The sequence below is a fragment of the Neofelis nebulosa genome, chromosome 10 (genome assembly GCF_028018385.1).
Source record: "Neofelis nebulosa isolate mNeoNeb1 chromosome 10, mNeoNeb1.pri, whole genome shotgun sequence".
NCBI lineage: Eukaryota > Metazoa > Chordata > Mammalia > Carnivora > Felidae > Neofelis > Neofelis nebulosa.
Genome location: NC_080791.1, coordinates 106319984 through 106342730, shown reverse-complemented (window position 1 = coordinate 106342730; position 22747 = coordinate 106319984). Strand labels below are relative to the sequence as shown.

Genomic DNA, 22747 nt, shown 5'->3' with positions numbered 1-22747 from the left:
AGTGTGCCTGCGCGATTGGCCTTGCTACGTCATTTCCTATTGGACTGGCGGAAGTTGCTTCCAAGCGCGCTGCGATTTGTAGGCGTGAGTTCCGGTGGTGGCAGAAGTGGTTGTGTGTTGTCCGTACTGGAGAGTCGCGATGGCGGCAGTGGATTCGGATGTCCAATCGCTGCCTCGTGGGGGTTTCCGCTGCTGCCTCTGCCACGTTACTACAGCCAACCGTAAGCGGTGGCTTGTGAGGGGGTGGTCGTGAGTTTTCGTCTTCGGGTCCTAGTTTTTGTCAAGTCGGTTGGTAGGGTCACTCACCTCGGTTTTCACTCCGCCTGTACGAAGGGATTGGAGAGTGGGGAAAGCCCCACCACTTTGGCCCCTCATCCCTAGTATCCGAAATCTCTACAACTGAAGTGTCATGATCTTATTCCCTCTATCACCGTCATCTGTTGGACGCCCCCTTTGTGCCTGTTACTCGGCTGGGCTCTCGGGTGGGGTGAGGGGATTTAGAGGTGAAGGAGCTCACCATCTAGGGATGCAGACAATTCCAGAGCTCTAGAGATACGTTTAGACAGCTGTAGGATCACTGAGAAAGTAGCACTTAACTCAGGGTAGCCCTACGGAGGAGCTAGGCAAAGGCAGAGATGGGTGAGGTAGCAGGGTAGCAGGGCATGCGTGATGAGAAAGTGGATTTGGCAGAATCGACAGGATTCTTGTATGACAGCGCAGGGGACTCCATGAAACCTCAAATTCCACTTTTGAAGTCTGGAATCGCGATCTTTCCTAAACCGGAATCATGATCTTCCTTAAACAGATCTTCCATTCTTTTTCTTTGTGAATGACATTACCACTCTTTGTCCCCTAGGGCAAGCCAGAAATCCAAGATAGTCTTCCCTGGCCCCACATATACATTGGTGACAATAAGCAGCTGACCCAAAATTTAATAAAAAAAAAAAAATAATAATAATAGCAGCTAAACTTTTCCCGTGGTCCACATGTACCAGACTCTGCCAAGTACTCTTAGAGGCATAATAACTGTGTGGTACTGTTAATATCTTAATTTTGTGTGTGCACAGAGATGCACAGAGAGGTTAAGTAACTTGCCCAAGATCTCACACAGCTTGCTGGAGCTGAGAATTAAACTTGGGCAGTGTGACTTCAGATCTTGCACTTTCAATCTCTATACCATACCTAGGGATGATTCATGAGGGAATAGTCTAGGGTCCTGTTTTATTTAGTTCCTCTGTATATGACCTGGATAAGCTTCCCGTTAATTTCTTTACAATTTGCAGGTGTTGCTCTAGCACTTAGAGATGGTTTAAGAAAAAGTGGTAGCTAGCTCTCTGGGGAACCACTTAGAATGCATTATATAGACAAATGGACAAGACAGGAAGGTGAAAAGAGCTAGGACTTTGTTTATTCAAAGATCACACTTCCTATGGCTTGGAAGGATTAGTAGGATTTAGGTATGCATTTAAGTCCACCGAAGAGTGATTTGGGTGTTTTTGTTTCATGTTTATCTTTGCAGGACCCAGCCTAGATGCCCATTTGGGAGGCCGGAAGCACCGGCACCTGGTAGAACTACGAGCTGCCCGAAAGGCCCAGGGTCTTCGGAGTGTGTTTGTCAGTGGCTTTCCCCGGGATGTGGATTCTGCGCAGCTTTCTGAGTACTTCCAGGCATTCGGACCCGTGGCTAGTGTCGTCATGGACAAGGACAAGGTAGAGTGAATGGCTATTGGCGTAAAGAACGAGTCAGGTGTGCCACGTACAAAAAGAAATGAGGGAGAAACCAGCAGCCCTGTTTCAGCTGGTGCCTCATCTTTGGTGGGCTTGTCCTTCGTGGATACCACAGTACTTGGGCCAGTCCAGCTTTGTGAGCTTCCCCGCCCCAGCCCCTGCTTGGGTTTATCAGTTCACCAGAGTTAGTCACTGGGGGACTTACTGGTCATTTATTTATTCAGTCAATCTTCATTTGACTTGCCAAGTATTAACTGCTGACTTTGTACTGGGCACCATGCATAGAGCTGCATTTTCAGTCATGAATAGGATAGATCTGATCTCTGCAGGCACAGAGCTTACAGTTTTGTGAATAACGTAATTACAACGAAGCAGGTGCTTTGAGGCCACACCATTGGGGGATCTGTCCTAACCCCACAAGAGACTGGTTGATAAAACAGCTAGCAGTTTTATTAACTTCCAGTGAGAGATACTAATGTTAGCTGGCCAAAATACCCTGTTCTCTGGACAGTGCTAGACAAACAGGCTTGTTCTTTGTGGTCCTTTTTGTCTTCCAGGCAGACCTTTTGTCAGTTTCTCGTTAGTCCTTTGAAAAAAGTTCAGTATTGTACTGCTGTGTTGTGTCATTGTATTATAGTTCTGAGGTTGTGCTCTCGTTATGCAGGCATGGCTTTGACTGCCCATGTCTTCTCTTAGGACGGGCTGGGGTGTGTTTTCCTTAGCGATTGCGTTCAGCAATGGACCCACAGTGGCTTAAACAAAAGGGGTTTAATAATAATAATAATAATAATAATAATAATAATAATAATTCTTCTTCTTCTTCTTCTTCTCCTCCTCCTCCTCCTCCTCCTCCTCCTCCTCCTCCTTTAAGTTTATTTGAGAGAGACAGTGCAAGCAGGGGAGGGGCAAAGAGAGAGGGGGATAGAGGATCCACGGCGGGCTCTGTGCCAACAGCAGACAACAGACAGCCTGATGCTGGGCTCGAACTCCTGAACTGTGAGATCATGACCTGAGCCAAAGTCAGATGCTCAACCGACTGAGCCACCCAGGTGCATCTAATTGTTCTTTGTAACAAGAAGTCCAGACCTGGGCAGTCTAGGACTGTACTGTTTTCCTGCTCTGTCATTAATTGGCAAGTGGCTCTCACTTCTTAGTTGTGATAATGCTGCTTGCACATCTTCAGGTAAGGAAAAGGGGCAGGCTGGGGTGCCTGGGTGGCTCAGTTGGTGGTTTAACATCCGACTCTTGGTTTTGGTTCAAGTCATGATCCTAGGGTCATGGGGATTGAATTCTGCTTTGGGCTCTGAGCTGAGCATGGGGCCTGCTTAGGATTCTCCCTCTCTCTCTCTCTCTCTCAAAATGAATGAATGAATGAATGAATGAATGAATGAAAGACTGAAGGACAGTTTAAAAAGGCTTGTGCCATATGAGCCTGACTTTATTCCCCTGCTTTTCTTTTATTTTTTTAATGCTTGCAAATTTACCTTGAGAGAGAGAGAGAGAGAGAGAGAGAGGAGAGAGAAAATCGCAAGTGGGCTCCGTGCTGACATGATCTTACAAATTGTGAGATCATGACCTGATCCGAAATCAAGAGTTGGAAGCTTAACCAACTGAGCCACCCAGGCTTCCCTCCTCTGATTTCCTTTATTTTCTAGGAAAAATTTTCCACACGCCTCTTCATTAGACTTTGTATATCTCATAGGCCTGAATTCTATCCCATGGTTACCCCTAGCTACAGGCAAGACTGGGAAATGTTTTTTTAGCTGGGCACCTTGCCCTTTTGAACAAGAATCAGGGTTCTGTTAGTAAGAAAGAAATGGAGAGGGCATCCGGGTGGCTCCGTTGTTAAGCATCTGACTTCGGCTAAGGTCATGATCTCACAGTTCCTGAGTTCGAGTCCCACATCAGGTGAGTCCTACATTGGGTGAGCACAAGCCCTGCTTCAGGTGAACAGCAGCCCTCCTTTGGGTAGAAACTGGAGCCCCGCTTCTGGTGAGCCCTGCTTCTCTCTCGCGCTCTCTCTGCCCCTTGCTCACTTGCACCCTCTGTCTCTCCAAAAAAAAAAAAAAAAAAAAAAAGGGAGAAGGTGTATTTATTGGGTGAGCACTTGGCAGTGTCTGCCCCAGACTACTTCCTCAGAAAACTCAGTGCCTTCATTTTTGTTCATATTTGCTTCAGTTGTAAAGAATGACCTTTTTCTGAACTTAAACCTCAAGTTTCTGAGGCTTTTAATTATTACCAGAATAATGACTAAAGTTTTTATTGAATAATTATCATGCACCAATCATGTGCTAAGTAGTTTACAAACAATATCTCATTTAATTTCCACAACAGTTCCTTGAGGGAGATCATCGCCGCGAAGTTGGAGATTTGGGGGATTAAGCCCCTTACTTGGAGGCAGTCACAAGTTACTTTTTAGTTTCTTAATTTCTAAAATGGAAATAAGAATGTATACTGTGTAGGAGCCTTGTGAGGCTCAGGGATAGTTCATGTGAACTGCTTGGTTTGTAATAAGCCCTCAGTATAATAAGCTCAGTAAGTGGGAACACTAGCTTGGGGTGATGGTATTGAGAAGAGAAAAATAGCCAGGAGACAGCCTTCGGAATCTGCTAATCCTGTCCTCCCTGATGCCTTCAGTGGAGTTCTTGAGAAAAATGTGTGTGCAGACAAGGCCAAGCAAAGAGACACCTAATTCCTAGCTGGGGCTTTGATCGCAAACTTGGTGTTGAACTGCAGTCTGGTGAGTAGTGTGATTCCTCAGAGTTGGAAGATTGGCCTGGCCCGGTCCAAGTGGCCGCGTTTCTTCCTTGTTTCACATTTTTGCTGTGTTTGGCATAGGGCAGAAGTGAGATGAGTGGTAAAATTCACACTTTTGAAGTACACAATTCAGTGGTTGCTAGTATATTTACGAGGTTCTTCACCCATCCTTCCAGAATGTTTTCATCACCCCTTGCCTCTGATTCAGGCCCGTGTGCTGGTGAGGCTGCTCCCCCTGTCCCACTGCTTCATTAATTTTGTGTATGTGGTGTGAGGTCCAGTATCATTCTTTTGCATTTGGCTATCCAGTTGTCCCAGCCCCACGTCGAGAAGACTCATCTTTCCTCATTGAATGGTATTGACAACTTTGTGAAAAATCTGTTGATCCTATGGGGCGCCTGGGTGGCTCAGTCGGTTGAGCGGCCGACTTCGGCTCAGGTCACGATCTCACGGTCCGTGAGTTCGAGCCCCGCGTCGGGCTCTGTGCTGACAGCTCCGAGTCTGGAGCCTGCTCTGATTCTGTGTCTCCCTCTCTCTCTGCCCCTAACCCACTCGCATTCTATCTCTGTCTCTCTCAAAAATAAATAAACGTTAAAAAAAAAATTAAAAAAATAATCAGTTGACCATAGAGGTATGGGTTTAATTTCTGGAGTGTCCGTTCCATTCCCTTCATCTTTTTTTTTTCTTTTTGAAGTTTATTTATTTTGAGAGAGAGAGAGAGAGCACATGCGTGAGTGGGGGAGGGGCAGAAAGAGAGGGAGACAGAGAATCCCAAGCAGGCTCTGCACTGTCAGTGCTGAGCCCTACATGGGGTTCAAGCCCATGAAACCATGAGATCATGACCTGAGCTGAAGTCGGATGCTTAACCGACTGGGCCACGCAGGTGCCCTGAGAATTGTTTATCTGAGTATATTCCCTGTTCAGAAACATTAAGCAGGTATTCCTGATTTATAGGGTGGTCCCAGTTTCAAAGAGTGTCACCCACTGTCAAATCACGCGTTTGGATTCTTGGTTCCAAAACCATGATCACTGCCCCTGTTGTGATTTGCCAGGGAGTTTTTGCTATCGTGGAGATGGGGGACATAGGGACCCGAGAAGCTGTCTTGTCACAGCCCCAGCACAGCCTGGGAGGACACCGCCTGCGGGTCCGGCCACGGGAGCAGAAAGAGTTCCAGAGCCCTGCCTCCAAATCCCCCAAAGGAGCGGCCCCTGACAGTCACCAGCTGGCCAAAGCACTAGCCGAGGCCCCCGACGTCGGGGCACAAATGGTGAAGCTCGTGGGGCTGAGGGAGTTGTCCGAGGCTGAGCGGCAGCTTCGGAGCCTCGTCGTGGCCCTGATGCAGGAGGTCTTCACAGAGTTCTTCCCTGGTGAGTCCTCTCCCTTCCCGTGTCTCCCTGTTCTTCCCTCCCTCAAGTCCACACCCCCACTTCTCCCTCAGCTAGAGGCATTTATCCGGCTGCTCTTCCTTCTTTGTGCCCCCGTGTCCTTCCACCCCATACTCCTCTCTAATGTTGCCCCGCCTTTATTTTCTGCCCGGCACCCAGGCTGTGTGGTCCATCCTTTTGGGTCTTCCATAAACAGCTTTGATGTCCATGGCTGTGATCTTGACCTCTTCCTGGATCTGGGTGACTTGGAAGACTCCCAGGTGAGTGACCAGGGAGGTAGCTAGGAAGAGTCAGCAGCGATGGTCCTCTCTCTCTCATGTTTAGTTCCTCATCTGTGAAATGGGGATAACAGAAGCTACCTGAAAGGGTTATTGTAATTGGAGAAACGTGAACGTGGATGGGTATTAGGTAGAATGAATAGGAGTTGACATAGGATACATGGCATTTGTAACATGAAAAAATCAGATTTCAAAACAGTGTATATAATACCCTATTTGGGGAAAAAATATATAAAAGGACATACAATAAAGTAATTTTGGGGTTATGTTTTTGCTTATCTATATTTTCTAATCTCTAATGTGCAGTTTCTGCGTTTGGAATAGGAAAGGTTGTTAGTATTTTTGTAAAAGATTTTGTTTTTTAGAGCAGTTTTGGGTTCACAGGAAAACTTAGCAGAAAGTACAGAGTTTTCATATTCTTCCTACTTTACAAAAAGGGTTATTTTCAACTAGTTTTTTTTTTTTTTTTTTTAAGTCTATTTGAGAGAGAGAGAGCGTAGGCAGTGGAGCAGCAGAGAGAGAGTGAGGAGGAGACAGAATCCAAAGCAGGCTCCAAGCTCTGAGCTGTGAGCACAGAGCCTGACGTGGGGCTCGAACTCACAAACTGTGAGATTATGACCTGAGCCAAAGTCGGATGTTTAACGACTAAGCCACCCAGACGCCCCATGAAAATCTCTTGAGAGCAAGTTGCATACATTGAATCCCATAATAGTCCAGTGTGTATCAGGGAAGCACAAAGGCGTCCTAGTGTGTAGCGGCAGGACAGTTAGCAAGTAGGGACATGTTAACCTGGTGCAGGTGTAAAATGTTATGAGACTTTAGTCTACAGCCTGTCCTCTACCTTCATCAGTTGCCCACCAACAGGCTAGCGTTGTTTACTCAGTCTCCTTTACCGTTCCTCTGCCTTCTTTTGTCTTTCATGACCGTGACATTTTGGTAGACTACAGACCATTTATTATGTGGCATTAAAAGTTATTTTTAATGTAATTAAATTGATTTATTTTTGAGTTTATGCATTTTGAGAAAGAGAGTGCACAAGCAGAGGAGGGCAGAGAGAGAGGGAGAGAGAGAATCCCAAGCAGGCTCTGCACTGCCAGCACCGAGCCCGATGCGGGGCTTGATCTCATGAACCATGAGATCATGACCTGAGCCGAAATCAAGAGTCGGATGCTTAACTGACTGAGCCACCCAGGCGCCCCAGGTTATTTTTAATTTTGAAAAGGGATTGTGAGGATTAAATGAGTTAATTTATATAAAACCCTTGGAGTGGGGCCTAACTCATAAGCAGTAATAGATAGATTTTGAGGAATGTTGCCCACATGGGGAACAGCAAGAGAGGCGACTATTCATTCAACTCATTTCTATCTACAGCCAGCCCCAAAGGCTCCGGAGTCTCCATCTTTGGATTCAGCCCTTGCATCCCCACTGGATCCTCAAGCCCTGGCCTGTACCCCAGCTTCCCCTCCAGACTCACAGCCTCCTTCTCCCCAAGACTCGGAAGCCCTGGACTTTGAAACGCCTTCCTCTTCCCTGGCACCCCAGACTCCGGACTCTGCTTTGGCCTCTGAGACCCTTGCCTCTCCCCAGTCCCTGCCTCCAGCCTCCCCACTGCAGGAGGACCGGGGAGAGGGGGACCTGGGGAAGGCCCTGGAACTAGCAGAGGCCCTGAAAGAGGGGAAGACAGACGGGGTGGCCATGCTGGAGTTGGTGGGATCCATTCTTCGGGGCTGTGTCCCTGGAGTGTACCGAGTCCAAACTGTGCCCTCTGCCCGACGCCCTGTGGTCAAGTTTTGCCATCGGCCTTCAGGTCTCCACGGTGACGTCTCCCTCAGTAACCGGTACCTTTGTCGTGGGGGTGGGGTGGTTGGGGAAGGGCAGCTGAGCACTCTGGGGTGGTGCAGAGGGAACCCCTGTGCAGAAAGCTCCTGCCTTGCTGAGCATTGAGGTTATCCTTGTTGGGTTCCATCCCCTCCTTCTGCCATCTGTAACCTGTCTGGCATCCGTTTTCACGAATGTAAAGGGTGTTCCTTGAAATACTGTTTTTAGGGGATTCAGAAAAGAGTTCCAGGGTTGAATAAGTTTGGGAAATGCTAAGTTAAATGCAAATAGGTCTCCCTTTCCTCCCTCTCCTCCACTTCCTCTTTCCTTCTCTTTCTCCTTGCCTCTCTTTCTCCCTCCCTTCGTTTCTTTGCATATGAAAGGCTTTGAGCAGTCTTGTAACTACACGCTTCTGGAATATCCTATCCAGGAGGGGCATAGAGGATGTAGTGTTTCCCCAGACACACTGATGGCTTTTCGTATACCCTTTGGCATGACCAGTGTATTAGCGGACACTTGGGAAACCCTCTTTTGGCTTTCTTCCAGCTGGCCCCCGTTCCGCAAGCCGGGAATGAGAGCAGGGTTCCCCAGCACTGACACCCTGGTCTTTGTTCCAGGCTGGCCCTGCATAACTCTCGTTTCCTGAGTCTCTGCTCTGAGCTGGATGGGCGAGTACGGCCCCTCGTGTACACCCTCCGCTGCTGGGCTCAGGGTCGAGGGCTGTCAGGTGAGGATGGATCAGGACAGACTTGGGGTAAAGCTGCTGTTGGGGCAAAGGGAGGGAAGGGGAGGCAGGTACAGGAACCAGGGTTGAGAAAACCAGGGAGGGTGTCAGATGGCATCCCCAATCTAACTGGAATTGTTATTTACCCAGGGAGTGGCCCCCTTCTCAGTAACTACGCCCTGACCTTGCTCGTGATCTATTTCCTTCAGACCAGGGACCCTCCTGTGTTGCCCACTGTATCCCAGCTCACCCAGAAAGCAGGTACGGCAGCCTGGCCTCCACCTTCTTTATGTTGGTAGCATCAGCTTTCCTCTTACCTCGTTTAGATGCACTAAAGTTACCCCAGGAATGAGATCTCTGCTTATCCCCCCCAAATCTTCCTGCTTCCAGGCTGACCCTCACCTTTTTCACTTTCACAGGCGAGGGCGAACAGGTGGAGGTTGATGGCTGGGACTGTAGTTTCCCCAGGGATGCCTCAAGACTGGAGCCCAGCACCAATAAGGAGCCCCTCAGTGAGTTTGGGGAGCCCGGTAAAGGATTAATAAATGATGTTAGTCACAAACGTAGATGTGACATAGCTCAGTTGCTGTTTGCCAGGCACGGTTCTCACAACCACCTCGTGGGACAGCTAGTATTACTGCCATTTTACAGATGAAGAAACCGTGCACTGGAGCAATGAAGTGGCCTGCTCAAGGTTACACTGCTAGCAAGGGGAGGGAGCAGCATCTGGGGAAGGATGTTGCTGGGGGCACGGGGAGAGAGGCTGGACCTCTTGTCTATGGAGACTAGAGGGGCCCGGCTTCTGACGCTCTTCTGAGCTACTCGGAAGGGAAAAGAAAGTCCTTCTAAGAGAATGCCTCTAGTGCAGGCCTGTCTCGGTTCTGGCGTCTAAGTAACCCTTTCTGCCTGGCCTTCCTCCTCTTCCAGGTTCTCTGCTAGCCCAGTTCTTCTCCTGCGTCTCGTGTTGGGATCTTCGTGGCTCACTGCTGTCCCTGCGGGAGGGTCAGGCACTGCCTGTGGCAGGGGGCCTGCCCTCTAATCGCTGGGAGGGTCTGCGCCTTGGCCCCATGAATCTCCAGGACCCCTTTGACCTGAGTCACAATGTGGCAGCCAATGTGACCAGCCGGGTGGCCGGGAGGCTACAGAACTGTTGCCGAGCGGCCGCCAATTACTGCCGAAGCCTGCAGTACCAGCGCCGTTCCTCCCGGGGTCGGGACTGGGGGCTGCTCCCTCTTGTGCAGCCCAGCTCCCCCAGTGCTTTGCTGTCCGCAACGCCCATCCCCTTACCCCCTGCTCCCTTCACCCGGCTCACTGCTGCCCTGGCCCAGGTGTTCAGGGAAGCACTGGGATGCCATATGGAACAGGGGACCAAGAGACTGCGGTCAGAGGGAGGTGGGCCTGAGGAGTCTCCCCAGGGAGGGACCAGCAAAAGATTGAAACGAGATGGACAGGAAAAAACCTGGGAGGAGGGACGGGAGGAGCAGCAGGGATGCACGGGAGACCCCAGCGAAGATGGGGTGGAGGAAATGGTTATAGAGGTTGGGGAGACGGTGCAGGACTGGGCCGTGCATAGCCCTGGGCGGCCAGGGGAGCCGCCCCACGTGACCGGGCAGCATCTAGCCCCTGGAGAAGAGGGGCGGTCAGGCCATGCGGCACTGGCAGAGCAGGGGCCCAAAGGACCTGAGGCAGCAGGAGAAGGGGCTCGGGGTGAGGCAGGGAAGGGGATGTCCCTCTCCTTAGTGAGCTGGCGCTGTGCCTTGTGGCACCGAGTGTGGCAGGGGCGGCGGCGTGCCCGGCGACGCTTGCAGCAGCAAACCAAGGACAGAGACGGAGGCGGTGCCGGCGCTGCAGAGTGGCTGGCAACGGAGGCTCAGGTAACCCGGGAGCTGAGAGGACCCGGCAGTGCTGCACAGAAGCCGGCGGCCGAGCCGCTCCTGACCTTCGTGGCGTCGGCCTCCCAGGCCGGCCAGACTCTCACTGTGACCCCACTGCAGGATTCTCAAGGCCTGTTCCCTGACCTCCATCATTTCTTACAGGTTTTCCTCCCTCAAGCACTTCGAAACCTCCTCAAGTGAAGCCAGGGACCCTAAGGGGCAATAAAGCTGCTAGTTAATAAGCACTACAGTGTCCTCTAATTTCCACCCAGTACTTCCCCTCCCCAGACCTTACCGCCTCTTCTCAGAGGTGCCTTTGGCCACCCCAAAACGTGTGTCAGCCTGTTCCATCATACCATTTGTCACAACTTGCGAGTGCCCGTGATGATGGTGTGTTCCTGCACCTGGGGCCCACTCAGCTGGAGTGCTGGCTGGGGGGGCTGGGGCAGTAGCTGTGAGAAGAACCGAGTTTGGCTCCACGTTTACCTTGCTGCCCAGATTTATATGGTGACGGCCTGAAATTGGGGTTCAGGGTTCTACAACCGTTCTCTCACTTGACCGAATTCATCCTGCTCTTACTAAAATGGGTAAAACATTCTCCGACCTGAGCGTGGGTAAAGGGCAGCCCATCGTGGGTAAACTGCCCCTAAGGGTGACGAGCGGAAGGGATCCGCTGTGTTCTCTCTTGGCCCTCCCCTGCTGCAGGACCAGTACCAGAGCCGTTCCTGCAGTAACTGCATCCCGGAGCCGCATGGTGATTTAATACGAGGAAACCTCACTTCGGCAGAGGGTTTCTGACCTGGGCTCCGGATAGACATTCATCCTCTCTAGAAAACCAGAGCGGGAACAAATGGAATTATCCACGCAGGAGTTGTTTCCGCTGCAGTGAGTGTCCCACAATCCTGATGTTAGGGGGCTGGCAGGATCCCCGTCAAGTCACCGCGGGTTCCTGAGCTGGAGGGGAACGCTTCTGGGACCCCGCGCGGCGCGGAGTTGGCAGCCGTGCCACGTCGCCGCCCAGAGGAGGCCCTGGATTGCGGCTCATTCTCACAGCTTAGCCTCCGCGCCTTCTACCTCCACGTCGGGACTCGGATTGGCCGTGCCTGAGGGGCGGGCCAGTCGAGAGTCCCACTGCGCAGGCGCGGGCTTTTCCGCGCAGGCCGGCAGGCCCCACCCCTCTCTTTTCCCAATTCAGCGCCGCGGGATACCGAACTGTCGTGCGTATGCCTTCTATGCCGTCCTCGCTTTGCGGCTGCTGTTTCTCCACGGCTCTCCCCTTCCCCCCCTTCTCTCCCGGACGGCTTACTTTGCGGCAGCGCCGAGAGCCCCACCCCCTTTCTCTGCGGAATCACCATGGCGGCCGGGGTAAGTTTGCCGGCTCTGGCGATCCAGGTCACGGTATCCGACGCCATCCTCTGCCCGAGTGGGGCCCTCCGGGGTCAGAGGAGTTCTGGAGCCGAGTGGGGAACTGGTGGGGGGTCTAGAGATCGTACTGTTGGGAGAGCAAGGCTTCCAGGCCCCGGAGGGGAACTGAGGCTGGGGCGCTCGGAGGCCAAAGAGGTGGAAGGGTCTGGGGTAGTGGAGAAAAGAGATGTCAGATCCTGGCCGTCTGGGGCCTGAGAAAAGGGTTCGGGTTCACTGCCGCTTCGAGACGTGGTATCCGGGCAGGTTGACAACTTTTGTGACCGTTTTGTGGGGCACCAGCAGGGACTGGGTTAAGACGAGGGTCTTTGTGGGCAGGTACGGCTGTCTCCGGTTAAGGGTTCATCATCGGGGAGGTTGGAGAGTGAGAGGAATCCCCGGACGGTGGAGTCAGCCCAGCTGGACCGTTAAGAGAAGGAGAAGCTACTGCCAGGGAACTCACTGCGGGACGGGACGGGCGGGGGTGGGGGGGGAACGTTAGCGTGACAAGAAGGAACGGGCTTTTGGGGAGACCGAGTTGATTTGGGAGAGGAGAGGATGCCATTCGGTTTCGCCTGGCTGTTCTGAAGGGAACTTGGAAACGGTCGGTGTGTGTGATAAACAGTGATGGTGCTTTAAAGGGATGAGCGGCTCGGCGGTGGAGTAGGCAGGTACTCGCCAGCCATCAATGAATGAAACCAGGGAAAGGAGGAGTGTCTGTTTGTCGGCAGGTGGAGTCTGCGGGTGCTGGAAGTTCTGGGTTTCTTGAAGATACGTTTGAGGGGATGAGAGTGCTTCTAGGGCTGTCCTTAGGGAAGGTCAAGCCTGTCAACAAGCTTTATTTAGCAGTTGCTGTGTAGTTCTGTCCCCGGTATTTCAGAGGACTCTGGTTACACATGACACATAGAAGAGAATTTGGTTTACCAGAGGGAGTTGAACGGATTGGGAATAACTCAGGGAATTTATCCCTGGAGGTGACATTTAGAACTCAGACCCTTCTGTCATTAATATTCTCCATCTTCCCCTCCCCCCACAGACCCTGTACACATATCCTGAAAACTGGAGGGCCTTCAAGGCTCTCATTGCTGCTCAGTACAGCGGGGCTCAGGTCCGCGTGCTCTCCGCACCACCCCACTTCCACTTTGGCCAAACCAACCGCACACCTGAATTTCTCCGTAAATTTCCTGCCGGCAAGGTGAGTAGGACGGTGGAGAGGGGTCTCCGGTCCTGAGAACCCAAGGAGGCCTGAAGATGGCCCCCATCTTTGAAAGGGCGCTTTCCATATTACGATTTATTTGTTTTTTTTACATTGCATTGACTTAAAAAGTTTTTCATTTTGAGACAAGTGTGTATTTGCACATAGTTGGGAATAATGCAGAGCCTGTTCAGTAATCTGTTGTAAAATTCACAGGTTTCTTTTTTCGTGGGAGAGAGAATGAGTTTTGACTGTTTTTAGTGCAAATGTATCCGGTATCTGCCATGAGCTGACCGAGTGGCTTTTAGAGATGGGTAGCTAACCATACTAAACAGAGAAGAGATCCGTGTAGTGTGGGGAGTACCGCCCTGCTTTCAAGAATATGGAGAAAAGAGACAACATTTAGTTTCTGGTCTTTCGCCTATTTAATTGAGGGATTTTACATAAGTGTTTGATAATATCTAAATCTTTGGGTTTTCCATGTGAGTTCAGATATCAGGGATACCAGGTAACTTAAGTATTTTTGGTTCCGGGGTTTCAGATAATACCAATAGTTTGTGTCAGTAGTTGCTTAGTAAGGCTCATCAGCCTTATAAAAGAACTTTCATCCCAAACAACTCTAGGGCCTGGGATTGGCTAGTGAGAAATTACTGTGTACTTTACTTACTATTTTTTTTTTTCATCCCACTCCTCCTTGACTGTTTTATCCCAGGTTCCAGCGTTTGAGGGTGACGATGGATTCTGTGTGTTCGAGAGCAATGCCATTGCCTACTATGGTAATTTGCGGTGGGAGTGGGAATGGGAAGATCTGGAATGAAGGAGGTAGGAGAGGATAAGGGTGAGCTGGAGTGACAGGAGAGGCATTTTCATGGACTTGGATTGGTGTTGGCATGACCCCAAAGTTCTGACCTTTGTGCTCTGCCTCTGCAGTGAGCAATGAGGAGCTGCGGGGAAGTACTCCTGAGGCCGCAGCCCAGGTGGTGCAGTGGGTGAGCTTTGCTGATAGCGACATAGTGCCCCCAGCCAGTACCTGGGTGTTCCCGACCTTGGGCATCATGCACCACAACAAGCAGGTAAGCCTTGGAACTTGGGGAGAAGCCAGGGGCAGGGATGGCATCAGCTCCTGAGTGTCGGGAGTAAGGAATGAAATAGATTGAGGAAAGGAGATGCTAAGAACATACGGATGATAAAAGACCTAATCTCTTGGGTGTGAGTTTGGAGCACTGGGCTGTTGATGGTATCCGGGTTGTTTTGTCACATAGACCCAGTGGAGGTGGTGCCTGTCATGAGTGAGATTTCTGCTGTAGAAAAGCTATACCCAATGGCAGGAGGGTGGTTAAACCGGGTGACCTCTGAGGTTCCTTCTCAAATCCAAAAATACAGGACTGTGGTCAGTATAGTGGGAAATTAAGCCAGACTGCACCATGAAGAAATTTGACATTGAGAGCTTCAATGTCTGATAACATTTGGAATGATCCTAGAGTCTGACTCCATTGCAAAAGGGTTGGGGATGAGCCAGAACTTAGTAAGTAAAATAGTTATCTTAGTTCGATCATTGGGGGAGGGGAGCAGGGAAGGGGGGGATACCCACTATTAAGTTTGGTCGTTTGAAATCAATAGGCCACAGAGAATGCAAAGGAGGAGGTGAGGCGAATTCTGGGGCTGCTGGATGCTCACCTGAAGACGAGGACTTTCCTGGTGGGCGAACGTGTGACACTGGCTGACATCACAGTTGTCTGCACTCTGTTGTGGCTTTATAAACAGGTGACGTTTATAAAGAATCTGGGTCGGCAGAGGGTAGGTGGGGTTAGAAATTAAGGGATGAGTCTGATGAGTCATTTCAGGTAACAGCTCGACTCTAGGAATTCCAGATTTGAGTACCATGCTGCTTTTCCCCTTTCTGAGAAGTCTGGTAATGTTCTGTTGTCCTGATTTCTCTGTGGCAGCTAAGATGTTTCGTTTTGTTTCCATGTTTCTTGGGAAAGCCAGCTGTGCTTGGTTGTAAAGACAGAGCTGGTCGCTTCATCAAGAAGATCTTGTGGAGGCAGAATTAGGTTCGGTTCTTGGCTTCGTTACTTACAAGTTGTAGGTAGAGGTGAGTGAGAGCGACTGAGAATTCATTTAGTCCTTTTTTCTCTGTAAGCTATAAAACCAGGGTGGTAGTAATTACTCTTGAGGTTATCAGGTCAAAGAAAATGACATGTTGCTGGGTCCCGAGCAGCAGCTCTCGGACGGACGCTGGTCCAGAGCAGTAGTGTGGTAATTGTAAAGAAAAAAAGCACCTACTTTGTGTCAGACACGGTGCCAGGGGCCTCGCAGGCATCATCTTAGTCTTGCTCTGCTCTGCGGGTGAGGAGAAATTCGCACCTGGTCCAAGGGCACGTAGCTGATAGATGGTGAAGGATTTGAACCCAGCACTGCAGAACCAACACTGCTGGCTGCTGTGTTCTATCTCTGTGCCAAGGTCACTTTCCCTCTGGTCTTAGGAAGCTACAAGATGGTAAATGAGTTGGTTTATGAAGCTGAGTTTAGTTTAAGGGACCGTGTGATGTATTGAAATACTTCTTTGCTTTTGGATTTTTATTTACTTATTTTTGTTATTGAACATTCTTTAGTTTCTGAAGTTTGGATCCTGTGGTTAACATAGATGGTATTTGTTAATCTTACTTATTTGGCAAAATGAGTAATTGATAGCTCTGTGTGTCTGCACTTTTTTTTTTTTTTTTTTTTAAATTTTTTAAATGTTTTTTACTTAGAGATAGGGAGGGAGACACAGGATCTGAAGCAGGCTCCAGGCTCTGAGCTGTCAGCACAGAGCCCGACACGGGGCTCGAACTCACACACTGTGAGATCATGACCTGAGACGAAGCTGAAGCTGGGAAGCTCAATTCCCAACTGATTGAGCCACCCAGGCGCCCCACCTTTTTTTTGTTTATTTTTGAGAGAGAGAGAGAGAGACACACACACACACACACACACACACACACACACACGGCATGAGTCGGGGAGGAGCAGAGAGACAGAGACACAGGATCCAAAGCAGGCTCCAGGCTCTGAGCTGTCAGCAAGAACTATGCGGGGCTTGAACCCACAAACCAGAAGATCATGACCTCAGCCAAAGTCAGTTGCTCAGCCATTTGAGCCACCCAGGCATCTTCCCCTCCCCCCCTCCACCTACCTACCTTCCTTCCCTTCTTTCCCTTCCTTCCTTTCCCTTTTTAAAAAAAAATTATTGAATTGAAGATTGGAATATGTTGGTGTGAATTGGCTTTGTAAAAGAAGTAAGGTGCCAGGGGCGCCTGGGTGGCTCAGTTTTTGTTAAGTGTCTGACTCTTCGGTTTCTTTTGTTGTTGTTGTTGTTGTTGTTGTTACTGTTATTATTATTTTGACTCTTAGTTTTTGCTCAGATCATGATCTCTTGGTTCATGAGTTTGGTTTGTGAGTTCCAGCCCTCCATCAGGCTCTGCACTGAGAGTGCAGAGCCTGCTTGGGATTCCCTCACTCCCTCTTTCTCTGCCCCTCCCCTGCTAGTTCCTCTCTCTTGCTCCCTCTCAAAATAAATAAGCTTTAATAAAAAAAAAAAAAAAAAAAAGGAGTAACGTGCCGTGTAAACATTTGTGCTAGGTAGATTTGTAGTAAATGAGGGGTGGGATCAAGCACCCGTTAAATTGGACTGTACTGTGAAAAAGAGGAAGGTAAGCAGGAAGTAGCCCCCCAGGTAAGAGGGGACTCTAGGGAGCTGCCAACTGGGGGCTTGAGAGGAAGGTGGAGCTTTGATCTAGAAAGAAACAAGGGTCTCTGGCTTGACACTCTTCAGGACCTTTCTCTCCACTGACGCGGTTTCCACCCTTCTGTTCTGACAGGTCCTGGAGCCGTCTTTCCGCCAGGCCTTCCCTAATACCAACCGCTGGTTCCTCACCTGCATCAACCAGCCCCAGTTCCGAGCTGTCTTGGGGGAGGTGAAACTCTGTGAGAAGATGGCCCAGTTTGACGGTAGGTCGGAGCAGGCGGAAGAGCCGTGCGACCTGACGCAGGGGCTGGTTCATTCAGTCTCAACCCTTTGATGTTCCATCAGGCTTTTGGGTTATGTGGACCCACAGAATGTAGGGTATCCCACATAGTGACCGATATTTCAGGAAACTTGTTTCATAAGCATACGTACCCTCCCTTGTTTGTATTAACGTCTAGCAACAGTGGTGCGTGTTTGTTGCCGAGGGTTGTGTTCTTGGCTTGGGGACGTATGGGGAACTGATGGCAGCGCAGGGCCTAGGCCCCTTCGTAGTCCCACCCAGCAGTTTTCCTCTGTTACCCTGCTCACTGCCTGGCTTTAGAGGCACATGGAAAGAGGCAGGACATTGAATTCTCTCCCTTCCTCTGTACCAGCTAAAAAGTTTGCAGAGAGCCAGCCTAAAAAGGACACCCCAAGGAAAGAGAAAGGTTCTCGGGAAGAGAAGCAGAAGCCCCAGGCTGAGCGGAAAGAGGAGAAAAAGGCCGCTGCTCCTGCTCCCGAGGAGGAGATGGATGAATGTGAGCAGGCGCTGGCTGCGGAGCCGAAGGCCAAGGACCCCTTTGCTCACTTGCCCAAGAGGTAAAGATACTGGAGAGTTAGGGACCCAGGAAGGCCAGTGCGTCCCTGTGCGTGTTCCCCTTACACAGCAAGGGCCCAGAGTTTTAGGGTGTCCGTGCAGGAGTGAAGGATGTTTGTTTGCAAGTAAAGCAACTTCTGAGTTTATTCTCAAGAATTGGGTGAATTTTACAAATTTTTTTTAACGTTTATCTTCGAGAGGGAGCGGGGGAGGGGAGAGGGAGACACAGAATCCGAAGCAGGTTCCAGACTGAGCTGTCAGCACAGAGCCTGACGCGGGGCCCGAACTCAAGAACCGTGAGATCATGACCTGAGCCAAAGTCAGACGCTTAACTGACTGAGCCACCCAGGCGCCCCAAGAACTGGGTCCATTTTAAAAGTGGAAGGCAGATTCTAAGTACGTTTCTTACATTTGGGAAAAAGATAAGAACTCCCTTTCTGGCAAATAGACGGGGCACAGCATTGGATGTGGAGGTAAAGTGGTCTCGAACATGCTCGGTCAGATTTGAGAGCCCCCAGAGCTAACAGGGAGAGGATACAGAGAGCCTCATGTCTGCCCTGCTGGGCTGGCTCTGAAGCCCTGACACCAGGTCAGTGTCGTTTGATCGTTATTTTTACTGTTTGGATGGACAGACAATGTAAAAATTCTTACTGAGAAAAAGGAGGGTGACCATGGCTCCATAGTGCCTGTCTGGTTCATTTTTTGGGGGGGAGTTAAACCCCTCAAGGAGAAAGAAATAGATGGGATGGTTGTCACCCCACCCACTTCCAACCGTTTCAGTAAAGGTTGGGGTTCTTGGAAGAAAATGCGGTCAGAGGAAACTTTCGGGTGAAAATGGTGGGACGTCTAGTACTTGCCCGCTTCTCCAAACTCAAGTTCTCAGTCACTACCCTAGGTCATTCATTAGAATTGCAGGCCTTATGAGGTGCCTGGGTGGCTCAGTTGACTGAGCATCTGACTCTTGATTTCACCTTAGGTCATGATCCCAGGGTCGTGGGATCGAGCCCCATGTTGGGCTCCTCGCTGAGCACGGAGCCTGCTTGGGATTCTCTGTCTCCCTCTGCTCCCTGCCCCTTGCACGCATGCTGCTCGCGCGTCCTCTCTCTCTCTGTCTCTCTCTCTCTCTCTGTCTCTCTCTCTCTCTCTCAAAAAAATTGCAAGCGTTATGATACTGGTCTTGTCCGTAGCCACTTCACATATGTAGTTCTTGTTTTTCCCTGCTTTTCTCACCTGCTCACTCTGCCTTTCCCGAAGCTGTCTGGCCTTTCAATAGTTCTGTTAGTGTTTAACAGGGTTCAGCCTCCCTTATTTTGTACTGGTTTTCTTTTCTTTCTTTTATTATTTTTATGTTTACTTATTTTGAGAGTGGGAGTGCTAGCGGGGGAGGGACAGGACAGAGGGAGAGCGAGAGACTCAATCCCAAGCAGCCCGTGCTGGCAGCGCAGAGCCCAGTGTGGGGCTCGAACCCACAGACTGTGAGATCATGACCTGAGCCGAAATCAAGAGTCGGACACTTAAGCGACTGAGCCACTCAGGCGCCCTGTAATGGTTTTTTATGGGTTAACCCAGCATGAAGGTGCACACTGCTGGAGGGTACGATAGGAGCGTGGAGACTTCTAAATGACGAGCATCCTAGTGCTGGGTGGTCACCGTTAGGAGCTGCTGTTTCCCCGTTTGGGGAGAAACTTGGAGTGTAGCTCTTAGGCTTAGCAGCTCATACAAGACCAAGGAAGGTTTCGGGTGCAGCTGTTCTTTACAGATGTATTTCTTTTTGAACCGAAGTGACGTACTTTGAACTTAGCACAGGGGCAGGTCAAGAGTTGAATAGGCTTTTTGGCTTGGCGTGTGTGAGTATGCTCTGATAACTAACCCGAATTACATATGCTGTTGTAACATAGACACCGTTAATTTTTAGAGATTTTCACATATATTAGGTCTGTATACTCTGGGCAGAAAACAAATCAATAAACTGAAAATCTTTAATAAACTTTGCATTTCTTCTTTTGGGGAATGTTGGTTAATACCAATTTGTTGTATTGCCATGACGCTCTACTGGGCTGCCTACCTAGATGATTTTTCCCCTGGATTTTTTTTTTTTTTTTTTTTTTTTTTTTTTTATGTTGAGAGAGCGTGGGAACATGTCCACGTGTGTGTGCACACACACGTGAGCATGAGCTCGAGCGGGGTAGGGGTGGAGACAGGGAGAGCGAGAATCCCAAGCAGCCCCGTGGAGCCCCAGAGTTCGATCTCCCAAACAGTGAGATGGTGACCTGAGCCGAAATCGAGAGTTGGACGCTTAACTGAGCTACCCAGGTGCCCCTCCCCTGGATTTTTAAGATCACCAAGGTTATGTCTTCAAAGATGAATACTATTTGTCTCGAGTTAGTTCTAGTCCTTTTAAGGCCTTCCAGCTCAACTTGTTCCAGGAGCTGTTGAGAGCCTGTGGTCATTTGGTTGAGAAATGGATGCAACGTGGTCACAAATTAGAAAGTTCCAACAGTTTGGGAAGGTGTGAAGAAAAAAATCCCCGGTCCCTTTTTTGGGTGGTTGAGATGGAAGCTCCTCAGAGGAGGCCTCTGATGGGTATTTGGGAAGGAACATAGGACCCAGGGTTGAAGTCCAGCCTCTACTTTGCTGTAAGGCCACAGTGGGCAGATCCGCACCACTTAATGGTTTCTAACTCCAGGGTTTGTTACTGTTATTTATGTTAGTGAATAATTGGACCAATGAAACATTTAGTAAGGGCTTTTTTTTTTAAATAATTTTTTTGTGTATTTATTTTGAAAGATAGTGATAGAGCACGAGCGGGAAGAGGGGCAGAGAGAGGGAGACAAGCCCAAGGAGGCTCTGTGCTGATAGCGGGACTCTAACGCGGGGCTCGAACCTACGAACTGTGAGATCATGACCTCAGTCGAAACCAAGTCAGATGCTTAACCATCTGAGCCACCCAGGCGCTCCAGCCATTAAAACATTTGTAAAAAGATACAGATATAGAGTGATATAGTATCAAATTAATAAATTGTACAAGGCACAGAACTACATACGTCATCTTTGGGAAGTCACCAGTGGCAAGTGTATAAAAATATTAGTTGTCTTGTTTGCTGGCATCGTGGGTTTTATAACTGCAAAGAAAAGAAGTAGAACTGCTACCGTGAGAAGAGGGACCTCTCTGTAGCGGCAGAGCCTTCTCTGCTCAGTGTGCCAGATCTGAGCCAGATCGCTTCAAAAATAATCTGAACCTAAGGGCTTTTCAGCATCCGGACTTGTTCCTGGGCAGTGACTAAGGCCACGGGTGTAAGGTCTGGGGTGGAGTCCCTTTGAAGATGTTCACTGCTTACATTGCTGTCACATTGTAGTGTATGTAACCTGAAGAGGCCAACGGTGGGGGAAGAAAGTTGGGTGAGTCAGTTTTTAAGTGTGACTCAATGGGAAAGCACCCCCCCCTCCCCCAGGGGCCTGCCAGGAAGAAAAGGGAGTGTTCATTCTAGGTCTCCGCCAGGGGGCAGCAGTTCCCTGTGCCTTTCTTGGGGCTGCCTCCTTCCGGCGCGCCCCGCCCCCCAGCAGGTCCCGCCCTCCTCAATCCCAGCCGATTTAGGCAGGGAGCAAAGGAGTGCCCTAGACCCCTTGTTCGTACCCCTTTAGCTCTCTTCCCTCGTAAGGTTGTACCCGTTTGCCAGTCCAGTGACCTCTTTAAACCAGTACATTTTAAGTGAAAATTGCCCTTAGCTTCTTTTTTAGCCTGACCACCCTTGGTTGCCTCAGTAGGACCTCCACATTGACCTTGCTTTTTCCCTCCACTCAGTACCTTCGTGTTGGACGAATTTAAGCGCAAATACTCCAACGAGGACACCCTCTCTGTGGCGCTGCCGTACTTTTGGGAGCATTTTGATAAGGATGGCTGGTCTCTGTGGTACTCCGAGTACCGCTTCCCCGAAGAGCTCACCCAGACCTTCATGAGCTGCAACCTCATCACCGGTGAGCAGAGGGTGGGTCTAGGAAGAAGGGAGGACAAGGTAGTGGGTGATGTGATCCTAAAGGCAGCGTGTTCTCTCTCACCCCTTCAGGAATGTTCCAGCGGTTGGACAAGCTGAGGAAGAATGCCTTTGCCAGTGTCATCCTCTTTGGAACCAACAATAGCAGCTCCATTTCTGGAGTCTGGGTCTTCCGAGGCCAGGAGCTTGCCTTTCCGGTGAGGAAAGTTGTAGGGGAGGAGTCTGTCTCTTGAGGGTGGGGCAAGGGTATGGGAGACACACTTTTATTCCTGTGCCTTGTAGGCATTCAGGAGAGTTCAAGGAACATGTACGGGAAGGAGCCGTCACAGTCACAGGAGTTTTAGGAGCTGATGACATGTGTCTGAGCTGGAACACATGAGCTGGAACAGGTGTGGGACAGTATCTCATAACCTGACCACATGCTTCTCAACCTGGCCTTTTTTTCCCCAGCTGAGTCCAGATTGGCAGGTGGACTACGAGTCTTATACGTGGCGGAAACTGGATCCTGGCAGTGAGGAGGCCCAGACGCTGGTTCGAGAGTACTTTTCCTGGGAGGGGGCCTTCCAGCACGTGGGCAAAGCCTTCAATCAGGGCAAGATCTTCAAGTGAACATCTCTTGCCGTCACCTAGCTGCCTGCACCTGCCCTTCAGGGAGATGGGGGTCATTAAAGGAAACTGAACATTGAACCCTTACCTGTCCTGCCTCCTTTGTGAGTGATGGCTTCTTCCAAGGGGACTAGTATACGTTAAAGCAGGTATTTTATGGGCCTGCGGTACCTCCCTTTGCAGGAGAGAAGTCTTCGGAAGAGCAGAAAGAGAGGCCTCTGCTCAGTTTTGACTTTATTCACCCTGCCTCTACCATGATGACCGACTGCTAGCCTAGCTGGGAAAGACTGGGTATAGTTAGGGTGGGTAGGGACATGGAGTTTTGTAGCCACTTTATTGTTATTATTATTATTATTATTATTTTTTTTTTTTTTAAGAGAGTGTGAGCAGGGGAGGGGCAGA

At 49.9% G+C, this 22747-nt stretch overlaps 2 protein-coding genes across 2 annotated transcripts; both read left to right on the top strand.

The window, feature by feature from the left end:
• Positions 1-63: 63 nt before the first annotated feature.
• On the top strand, positions 64-10810 carry TUT1 (terminal uridylyl transferase 1, U6 snRNA-specific). Its single transcript, XM_058689296.1, has 9 exons — positions 64-221; positions 1520-1710; positions 5538-5853; positions 6031-6131; positions 7521-7987; positions 8585-8694; positions 8842-8952; positions 9111-9203; positions 9619-10810. Exons 1-9 carry the CDS (start codon positions 140-142, stop codon positions 10764-10766), a joined length of 2619 nt encoding a protein of 872 aa, XP_058545279.1. The 5' UTR covers positions 64-139; the 3' UTR covers positions 10767-10810.
• A 971-nt stretch (positions 10811-11781) lies between these two features.
• On the top strand, positions 11782-22432 carry EEF1G (eukaryotic translation elongation factor 1 gamma). The gene is made up of 10 exons (XM_058689297.1): positions 11782-11930; positions 13003-13161; positions 13874-13937; positions 14092-14234; positions 14782-14925; positions 17025-17154; positions 17545-17749; positions 21550-21722; positions 21812-21936; positions 22190-22432. The coding sequence occupies exons 1-10, from the start codon at positions 11919-11921 to the stop codon at positions 22346-22348; spliced, it is 1314 nt and encodes a 437-aa protein (XP_058545280.1). The 5' UTR covers positions 11782-11918; the 3' UTR covers positions 22349-22432.
• Positions 22433-22747: the final 315 nt, after the last annotated feature.